This window comes from Sapajus apella, unplaced genomic scaffold (assembly GCF_009761245.1).
Source record: "Sapajus apella isolate SASKATOON/1434 unplaced genomic scaffold, GSC_monkey_1.0 scaffold1772, whole genome shotgun sequence".
Taxonomy (NCBI): Eukaryota; Metazoa; Chordata; class Mammalia; order Primates; family Cebidae; genus Sapajus; species Sapajus apella.
Genome location: NW_022438698.1, coordinates 1 through 10,802, shown reverse-complemented (window position 1 = coordinate 10,802; position 10,802 = coordinate 1). Strand labels below are relative to the sequence as shown.

The window sequence follows — 10,802 nt, the reverse complement described above, 5'->3', positions numbered from 1 at the left end:
GTATGCTATATATTTGCTTCATATTCTTATTGTGACAATTCAGTGAGTGAACTACGTAAAGTATTTAGAAGAATGCTTGGCACAAGTAAGTGCTTCACAAATGTTAGCTGTCATTGTTACTATTACTGTTGTGTAGGGTCAGGATGCCCAGACTTTCAAAGACCAGGAAGTAGCTTGACTTATCAATGATAAACTTTTCATTGTTCTTTGCGCCTTTCTTTTTATAACTGCTAATCTGCTCTGTATTATTTCCTTTATGGTGTTGCTCCTTCTTCCCCATATGTCCTTCCTTTGACCTCTTACCTTCTTCTTCTTTATATTCATAAGTCTTTATTCATTCTCTAGCTTTCACCACTGGCATACTCATACTGACATTTTGTCATGTTTTTCTCTACTTTATGCAGCGGACCATGTGTCAACTTTTGTCATGTTTGTACAGACGCAGAGACCAACAGGGGAGTATATGTTTGAGTTTGATGAGGATGAGATGTACTCTGTGGATCTGGACAAGAAGGAGACCGTCTGGCATCTGGAGGAGTTTGGCCGAGCCATATCCGTTGAGGTTCAGGGTGGGCTGGCAAACATTGCTGCATTGAACAACAACTTGAATATCATGATCCAGCGTTCCAACCACACTCAGGCCACCAATGGTACTGCCTATCTTTGCCTCTTCCTCTGTAGCCCAACTGGAAGGGATGAGAGGGCCCCTCAGCCACCCTCAGACAGGGAAGCCTAAGTGTCCCCTGCTGTGTGATCCTTTTTTCCCCTAGTGGCCATGGGCTGATCCCACTACAGCAAGGGCTTGTGTCCTCCCTTCTCAGGAGACAGAAAGGTGAGCAGGGTGAGGTTGGTCAGTGATGTGATACCCCCTCTGTGATTCAGGAACACAGAGCTGCCATAAAATCTAAGGATGAGGTAGATTAACCCCCAGAGGTGGAGCTTTTGTGATTCATCCCAGAACAGGGGCCTAACCTGGTCCTGTCTCCTCCCAGATCCCCCTGAAGTGACTGTGTTTCCCAAGAAGCCTGTGGAGCTGGGCCAGCCCAATATCCTTATCTGCCACATTGACAAGTTCTTCCCACCAGTGCTCAACGTCACGTGGCTGTGCAATGGGCAGCCGGTCACTGAGGGTGTCGCCGAGGGCCTCTTCCTGCCCGGAACAGATGGCAGCTTCCACAAGTTCCATTACCTGACCTTTGTGCCCTCAGCTGAGGACGTCTATGACTGCAGGGTGGAGCACTGGGGCTTGGACCAGCCACTCCTCAAGCACTGGGGTATGCAGGTCCTTTTCTCTTCATAATCTCCTGGCATCCTCTATTCCAAGGGCCTGGTGTCCTCTGCACCAACTTTCCCCACTGGACAGGTCTCAGTTCTCTCCTTGTCCTAACACTCAATTAACTGGATTAACTGTCCATAACCTTCAATTCCCACACCCATCCCAGACCAGGACCACCCTCGCTGCACCTCCTGACCCTATCTCTTCATTCTTCCCCCAGAGACCCAAGAGCCTATCCAGACACCTGAGACGGCGGAGACTGTGCTCTGTGCCCTGGGCCTGGTGCTGGGCCTAGTGGGCATCATCGTGGGCACTATCCTCATCATAAAATCTCTGCGTTCTGGCCGTGACCCCCGGGCCCAGGGGTCCCTGTGAAATACTGTAAAGGTTGGAATGTAAAGAGGAGGCCCTAGGATCTGTAGAATATAAGGAAGAGAGGAAAATTTAAATCTGATAAGTGTTCTTTGATCTGATAAGTGTTCTTGGATCTCCTAATGGGTTAAAAGCATTCAGCCACATAAAAACAGCTAAAAACAACAACATTGATAACTGAGTAGTTAATATGCTCAGGAGCTAATCTGAGCATTTACATTTATTAACTCACTTTATTCTCACAAACAGTCTTTGAGGTGGGTACTATTGTTTTCAACATTTCACATGAGAGATACTTATATCTTTTCACATATACAGAGACCTTAAGCACCTTGATCAAGTTTCCACAACTATGAAGTAGTTCCATCTGGATCCAAGACTGTTTATCCATTGTCCAACACACCCTATTTTGTGAAGAAAAAGACCAAGTTCAGATTTTCCAAGAGTCCATTGTCTAGTAATGGAGCCAGATCTATATTTCTATACATAATTACAACACAGTGAGGTGGGTGCCTGTAACTATTTACTGTCTCTCCTTGAACTCACTCCATAGCAATGCTCACACAAAAAGTGCCCCTCCTGAGATCTTATAGTTTTTTATTGATCATAACACTCACCATGTTATATATTTTTATATGTTTTGAGAATTCCCTTAGCATTAGTGAGCTTCCATGCAGATGACCACATCTAATTCATTATTATTATTGTCATTCATGCTGGACCTCAGGTACAAATGGTTAAGAACTTCTCAGTTCCTTATACTATCATCATTGGTGCCTCTGAGCTCTCTCTCTTGATTTATGTGGTCCCTTTTATCCTCAGTCCTTACTCCCATATCTATTCTCCTACCCCTACCTCATAGGTAAACATTTTAATGAATTTGATTTTTTTTATTTGCATAGATCCAGTATAATATGTAGTTGTGCCCAGTGTACATGTATTTCTAATTAACCAAAATGGCATTAAATTATAGATCTAATTTTGTACATTTAGTTTGTTTTTCCCAGATCTTCCATAGTATTCCACTCTATACATCCATGCATTAGTCCATTTTGCATTGCTATAAAGGAATATCTGAAGTTACCTAATTTATGAGTAAAAGAGCTTTAACTGGCTCACAGATCTGTAGGTTGTACAAGAAGCATGGCACCAGCATCTGGTTCTGTTGGGGGATTCAGGAAGCTTTAACTCATGGTGGAAGGCAAGGGGAGCTGGTGCATCTCATGGTCAGAGAGGGAGAAAGAGAGAGAGAAAGAGGTGCCAGGCTCTTTTTAACAACAACCAGGTTTCATGCGTACTAATGGAGTGAGAACGCACTCATTACCCTGGGGAGGGCACCAAGCCATTCATGAGGGAGGCTCCTCTATGATTCAAATACCTTGCACCAGGCCCCACCTGCAACATTGGGGATCAATTTTCAACATGAGACTTGAAAGGAACAAATATCTAAATCACATCAATCCACATATCTATATTGCTCCTGGGATACCTGGATTATCCTGGTTCTCTACTGTTGCAAGCAATCCTTATATCTCACATGGACCTGCATATGCATGTGGACCTGACCTGCATCCCTGGAATGTATGTATCCTAGAAAGGGGTTGCAGGGCTGCTGGAGATGCAGCTCCTTCATTTGACTAAGTACTGCTCATGTGCTCATCAGAATGGCTGTACTCATCTGTACTTCCTTTGTCAGTACCTGAAATGCCCTGCAACTCCTAAATGCACATCAACATTGGACATTATCCAGTTTTCTAACTTTTGCCAATTTCATGTGCATAAAGAAATATACTGTTTTATTTTGCATTTCTTTAATTCATTGTTATTGGGGTTATAATTGGGACTGATTAGCCACTTGGGTGTTGGTTTTCTATAAATTGCCTGTTCACATTCTTTGTCCATTTATGTACTGTGGGCTTCTATCCCTTACTTCTTTCCTTCCTTCCTTCCTTCCTTCCTTCCCCCCTTCCCCCCCTCCCCACCGACTTTCATTCTTGTTGCCCAGGCTGGAGTACAATGGTGCGATCTCAGTGTACCACAGCCTCTGCCTCCTGGGTTCAAGCGATTCTCCTGCCTCAGCCTCCAGGGTAGCTGAGATTACAGGCATGTGCTACTATGCTCAGCTAATTTTGTATTTTTTGTAGAGACAGGGTTTCTCCATGTTGGTCAGGCTGTCTCGAACTCCCGACCTCAGGTGATCTGCCCACCTCCACCTCCCAAAGTGCTAGGATCATGGGCATGAGCCACCGCACTTGGCCATTTCTATCTTTTTCTTATTAATTTGCAGGAGATCCTTAGTCCTGCAAGTAGTCGCTTGTCAATTTTAGGCATTGCAAATGTTTTCCCCTAATCTGACTTCTGGCAACTTTCTCCTAGGTTTCTGTTATTGAAGAGAAATCCTTAATATTTTGTGATGAAGTTCATCAACTCTTTTTTTTTGTTTGTTTGTGTGTCTTTTTTAAAAGAAGTCTTCCCTATACTGAGATATGAAAGATATTCTTAAAATATCTCCTATAGTTTTAAATTTCACACTTACATTTTCAATTTATCTGGAATTCACCTTTGTGTTAGGAGGAAATCATGTTTTATTTTTCTCTACATAGTGGGCCAGTGTTTCCACAACTACTAAATAGCTCACCTTTTCCCCATAAGTTTGTGGTGTCTCCTCTGCGATACTGAAATGTCCCATTACACATGGGCCTGTGTCTGAGTTCCATCTTGTTCCACTGTTCTGTTTGTCTCTTCTTGTGCTGGTGTCCTAGTGTTTTCATTACTCTAACATTGTAATGTGTGTTAGTATTCAGTAGGACAAATTCTTTATTTTTCTTTGTTCACATACCTTTATAATTGTTATCTATAATGACTTAGGATGAAGTGAATGGAGAACATCAGATATTAAGAGGAAGTATGGAAAGGAGGTCTGGGATTAGGGTGATGTAAGGGATGCATTTGGCTTAGGTGCAAAATTTGGCGTATACCAAAAGAACTTAGTAATAAAAGTAAATCATATTTTAATGAAATATCTTGAAAAAACAAAATTAATGCAAAGATACATGATTAACAAAATATCGGAAGAGGAGTATTTAATGAAAATGGAGAAGAAGCAGAGAGGTAGAAGAATTATGAGAATATGTTGTCACATAAGCCAAGGAATTAAGGTGAGGAAGGAGACCCAGGCATCTGAGAGCAACCTCCCCTTTGGCTATCACACTGCATTTCAATAGAAGAAAAGGCTGATTGGCGCTTCCTGTTTCACCTTCCTGTAGGTGGCAGGCTTGGTCTTGGGGAAACTCTCCAGAAGGAACTGTTTTTACTTAAAACAAGATCAAACCCAGGAAACTTTTAACATGTGAGTCCTAAAGCTGTAAACCGAAATGCTTTCATATGTGATTTCTAAGGCTGTAAACCTAAGATTCTTCCACGTGTAATATCTAAAGTATAAGCCTATATAAAGGTAGAACCTTTCTTTGTTAAAGGAGCTGGGTAATTTGGAACCATCGCCCAGCTCCCAGCCATAATGTTAACAATACTAATAATGATAATAATAAACAACTCTTTCCTTCCCCATCTGGTGTTCGGGAGCTCTGTTTCTTGCGGCCGCTCCTGCAACAAAAGAATTCTGAGAAGGAGGAAGTACCACTGTCAGATGTTCAACAGAGGTCATTTTAGAAAATTTACCCTGGTTTTGAAATCCTTTCAAAAAGCAGTTTACACAGTGTGAGCAAGTATCCTTCCTTCATTGCTTTTATTGATATGGTTTGGATGTTTGTCCCTTCCAAGTCTCATTCCTGAGTTAAGTTTCTCCTCTGCTCTCAGTAATGTGGCCCTTCCCCTTATCAGAATATTTTGGAGACATGAAGCATGTGGCATGCCCTCAAAGTCAGCTGGGGTTTGGGAGTGAAATTCGATGACTTTAGGGAACTCCTTGGCTCCTATGTGCTGTTCACTTGGAAGACCAGGGCATGTGCAGGGATGACCACTGTCTCCCTGGGACCTGAACAGGGCAGACAAATGGGAAGAGCAGGTATAAAGGGAGTGGGGAAGATGGGTGTGGGCCTACAGTACTGAACCCAGGAATGACAGTAACTGTCTGTTGCTGTAGGTGACAAAATATCGGAACAGAAAAGGACTTAGGAGAGATCTGAACTCCAGCTGCCCTACAAACTCCATCTCAACCTTTCTTCTCATGTCATGTATTCACTACCCCAGTGGCTGACTGAATTGCTGACCCTTCAAGCTCTGCCCTTATCTGTTACCTTAAAGCAGTGATGCCTTAGTAAAGTTCCCAACAAATAGAAGGCAGTGAATAAATGTTGACACTTCTGTAGCACTGATATGGACATTATCCCTTCATTGAGTCTTCTATCCTCTGGTCTCCTTCGAAGAACCCTTCACTGTCACCTTCCTGAGAATACTCTAAGGCCAGTAAATACTACAGTATTTCGGAGCTGGGAGACTCTGAGTCACTGTAACTGGAAGTCTAGGACCAGGTCACATGTGAATACTATTTCTTGAAAGTGTGGTTTCAAGCTCTGTTGCAGATGTAGTAACTAAAGGTTCTGATCCCACCTGAATGGAAAGGTCTGAGGATATTGATTCAGCACTGGGTTTTTCCCTAACTACAGGAAAGGATGGGGTAGAGAAAGGAAATTGGGGGAAATTTTACTTGGATGAAGTTTTTTTGGATGTAATTTGAAAACTGCAGTGTTTGAAGTCTCTGAGGAAAGAGATCTGGTCTATCTAGATCAAGATTTTAGGCAGATTTGGATTCCATTCACAGCCCTTGAGTTTCCTTCCCAAGGCTGGATTGTAATTACAGCAATACCTCATGGAAGATATTTCTACAGGATAAACTAAGAGCCAAGAAATAAAACAAGAAATTGCCCTCATTCACTGCAATTTTTACCATCCATAGCCACTCTACATGGGAAAATGTAAATTATCATTAACAGAGCTTTCAAAGGTTTGAGAATAGTCATGATAATGGAGAAAAATATCTTATTTGAGCAAGAATTTTGTTTCTTTATGAGTGTACCCTAGATGTGAAAATGAAAAGAGCATGAGATGGTAAAAATGCAGATAAATATAAAAACATGTTTTAAAGTCCTAGGAGCAAGGTATTAAAAAAAAATAAAAAACATAAAACCATGTTTTCTAGCTTTTTAAAATTTTTGAGTTAAAAAGGGTAATTGTTTAAAGTGAAAATTATTTGGGAGTTCATAACATACCCAGAAGTAAAACATGATGACAATGGCACAAAGAATAGAAGGGAAGTGTAATGTTGTAAGTTTCTTATACATGTTAAGTGGTATGTTATTATTTGAAGGTAGAATGTATTAAGATGAATATTTTTAACTCCTGATAGCTATTGAAAAAAAAAAAGAGGTATAGCTAAGAGGCCAAAGGAGAAGATAAAATAGAATACTAAGCATAATTAATTCAAAATAAAAAAATAAAAAAGGGAAAATCTGATAAGACAAAGAGAAAACAAACTGTAAGATGGTAGAGTTTAAAACAACCATACTAATAATTGAATTAAATGCACATGGTCTGAACACTGTAATTAAAAGGCAAAGATTGTCAGAATGCACAAAAAATGTTTAGGCCAACTTTATGCTATCTATATAATGCCCTATTTAAATATGAAGGCAAAGACAGGTAAAAAGTAAAAGAATGGAAAAATATATATACACCATAGAATACTATGCAGCCATAAAAAAGAGTGAGTTCATGTCCTTTGGGGGACATGGATGAAACTGGAAGCCATCATTCACAGCAAACTAACACAGGAACAGAAAACCAAACACTGCCTGTTCTCACTCATAAGTGGGAGTTGAACAATGAGAACACATTGACACAGGGAGGGGAACATCACACACCAGATCCTTTTGGAAGGTGGAGGGTAAGGGAAGGGAGAGCTTTAGGACAAATACCTAATGCATGAGGGCTTAAAATCTAGATGACTGGTTGATAGGTGCAGCAAACCACCATCGCACATGTATATCTATGTAACAAACCTGCACATTCTGTACACGTATCCCAGAACTTAAAGTAAAAAAAAAAAAAAAAAAAAAAAAAAAGTGGGAAAATAAGGCCAACCATGGAAATGTTGGTGGCTGTATTAATGTCAGAAATATAGAACTCAGAATAAGAAATACTACCAAGGAGAAAGAAGGATAGTTCATAATGATAAAAGGATCATCTTATTACCAACATAGAACAATCTTAAATGTGTATGTTCTTAGAAAATATGTCTTAAATCCCATTATCCCAAAAATAATAGAAATAAAAGCAGAAATAGACAAATTCTCTATTCTAGCACTCAGTAAACAAACAAACAAACAAAAATATATAGGAAAAAACTGAATGAGGACATGGAAGATTTAAATAATATTATCAATGAACCAATGTGATCTAATCAAGATCTACAGAATACTCCACCTAGTAGTGGCAGAATATATGTTTTTTTTTCAAATGCTCAAGAATGTTCTGCATGACAGACTGTACATTGGGTCATAAACACATCTAAATAAATGTCTCTGTTGAAATCACACAAAATACATTCTTGGACCACAATAGCATTAAATTAGAAACCAATAACAGAAAAGTACCTTGTAAGTCTCAAATACCTAAAAAAGAGTATACTGCTAAATAGCACCTGGATTTAAAAAGAGTCAGAAGGAGAAAATATTTTGAAATGAATGAATATGAAAGCACACTATATCAAAATTAGTATGATACACTAGAGAATAATTTATAACTTTACATAATTGAAAGGAGGAAAACTCTAAAATCAACCATTGATGCTCCCATCTTAAGAAGCTAGAAAAAAAATATCAAATTAATCCCAAGATTAGTGAGAGCAGAAATAAATGCAGTAAAAATGGACAAACAATAGAGAAAATAAACAAAGTCAATTGCTGGTTTTTAAAAAGTGCAATACATTTATGAATCTCTAGCCAGATGGATCAAGAAAAAGAGATAAGATTCAAATCCCCAATATCAGGAATGGAAGTGGGCATATCACAACAGGTCATGCAAACATTAAAAGTATTGTGACAAAATACTATGAAAATGCCAATAAATAAAAATGACAATAAATTTGATAATTTACACTGTTAAAAATTTGATGTAAAGCTTTCTCCATATCTTTAGTTCCTATATAGCAGACTAACCTAACATAACTGCATCATGCAAACTACAGCCTAACTTAAGAGTGTTGTCATAAATCGCCGAATCTCAGCCAATCACAGGCTGCTGATCATACTATGTCCCCATAACGCAAATGCCTCATCACACCATGCCCATATAAAGCAAACACTGAGCTGTAACAATTGGCTGGTTTTGTTGTCACTTCTTGTTTTTATCTATAAATGCTGCCTTCTCATGTTGCTGGATAGAGCTCTCTGAATCTTCCTGGGTTCTGAGGGCTGCCCAGTTCATGAATTGCTCTTTGCTAAATAAACTCTGTTAAATTCAATTTGTGTAAAATTTTTATTTTAACAACATAAAATAGAAACATTTCATGAACGATTCGAATTACCAAAACTAAATCAAGAAGAAATCTGAATCAATGAAAGAAAGTTTGTAATTTTAAAAATCCTTCTCACAGAGAAGGTCAAATCGTTTCCAGGTCAGATGACTTCATTACACATTATAATTCTATCATACATTTAAGGAAGAAACCATACCAACTTAATACAAACTCTTTCAATAAAAGAGCAGAAGAAAACACATCCCAATAATTTACATATCCAGTATACTAACACCAAACAATAACATTAAAAGAAAAGGAAACTAAAGACGCATATCCCTCACAAACATAGCCACAGAAATGTATAACAAAATATTAAATTGAATTTAACAATATATTAAAAAGGATGATATATTCTCAGGTATTGTTATCAGTAAAAGAAAAAGAAAAAAAAAAGGATGATATAACATGATCTTAAGAGTTTATGCCAGGAATGGAAGGTATGTTTAACATTAAAAAAAAATCAATGTGATTCCACATCCTAACAAAATACAAAAGAAAAATTATATAATTATGTAAATGGTGCAGAAAAAGGCATTTGCTCATTCATGATTTTTTAAAAAGTCCTAGAAAGCTAGAAATAAAAGGAAATTACTTCACCTGATAAGGTGTGCCCATGAAAATCAGCACTGACATTTTAAATTTTAGGCAGGGGGTGGGGCATTTCACTTCCTCCATAAAACTATTCAATTATCTAAATGTGAGAGTACAATTCAGTGAAGAAATGTTCCCTACCGGAAAAATTACAAAATGTTGGATATTGTGTGAACAGTTTCTATGCATTCTATATAAATGAAATGATTAACTATATAATACATTTATTGAAAAAAGAAAGTGGTCTTCTTAAACTGGACTCCAGAAGAGCATGCTGAACACAAAGCATGGTTTGTAGAGAAGAGATGGTTCTAAAAGAAAAATTAAGAACAGAGTTTGAGGTAATGCTGGAATATCCAGATGGATGCACCCTGTACGTATGCTAAGATGAAGCCAGAGACTGTACACTACTGGGTTTTCTGTGGTATAATGATTGATGCCATGAGAGTGACTGAGATCTGCAGGAAAATGAGTGTAGAGAGATGAGCAAACAGCTGAAGATTATGCCTTAAGTATGTTTCCATTTAAAAATGGGAAATGGAGGAGGAGTGCACAAAGGAGTGTGCATTATTTCCTGCCTCAGCATCTTGGGGTTTTTTTTTTTTTAGGAAGAGAATGACCTATCCCTCCATCTCATTTATAGCTATCTGGTTGGCCACCAATTGAATAGATCCAATAGTTTGAGATTCCTGTCAAAGGATTTAATGTAACATTAGGCTGCATTAATATCAGCAATATTTCTGTAATAAGGAAGGTAATAGATCTCCCATTCCCTGCTTGGACTTCAGCTGAAGTTCTGTACACTCAGGCAGCCTTTTTTTTTTTTAAGAAAAATCTCTACCACCTGGACAGTAGTATAAAGGAAAATGGAAAACAAAAGTAAAATAGTTAAAAGGGTTGTGATTTTGGAACCATTAAAGAATCTGGTCAACTTTGGTCTGGTGAAGTGAAAAACGTAGAACCAGGATTGGTTTAAGAATCTCTACTCATAATTATACTTCAGTTATGGAGGTCCTAGGAATTCAG

At 38.5% G+C, this 10,802-nt stretch overlaps 1 protein-coding gene across 1 annotated transcript; it reads left to right on the top strand.

Moving 5' to 3' along the window:
- Window positions 1–288: 288 nt before the first annotated feature.
- On the top strand, window positions 289–3,454 carry LOC116546977 (HLA class II histocompatibility antigen, DP alpha 1 chain-like). The gene is made up of 3 exons (XM_032273087.1): window positions 289–650; window positions 993–1,274; window positions 1,497–3,454. The coding sequence occupies exons 1-3, from the start codon at window positions 428–430 to the stop codon at window positions 1,649–1,651; spliced, it is 660 nt and encodes a 219-aa protein (XP_032128978.1). The 5' UTR covers window positions 289–427; the 3' UTR covers window positions 1,652–3,454.
- Window positions 3,455–10,802: the final 7,348 nt, after the last annotated feature.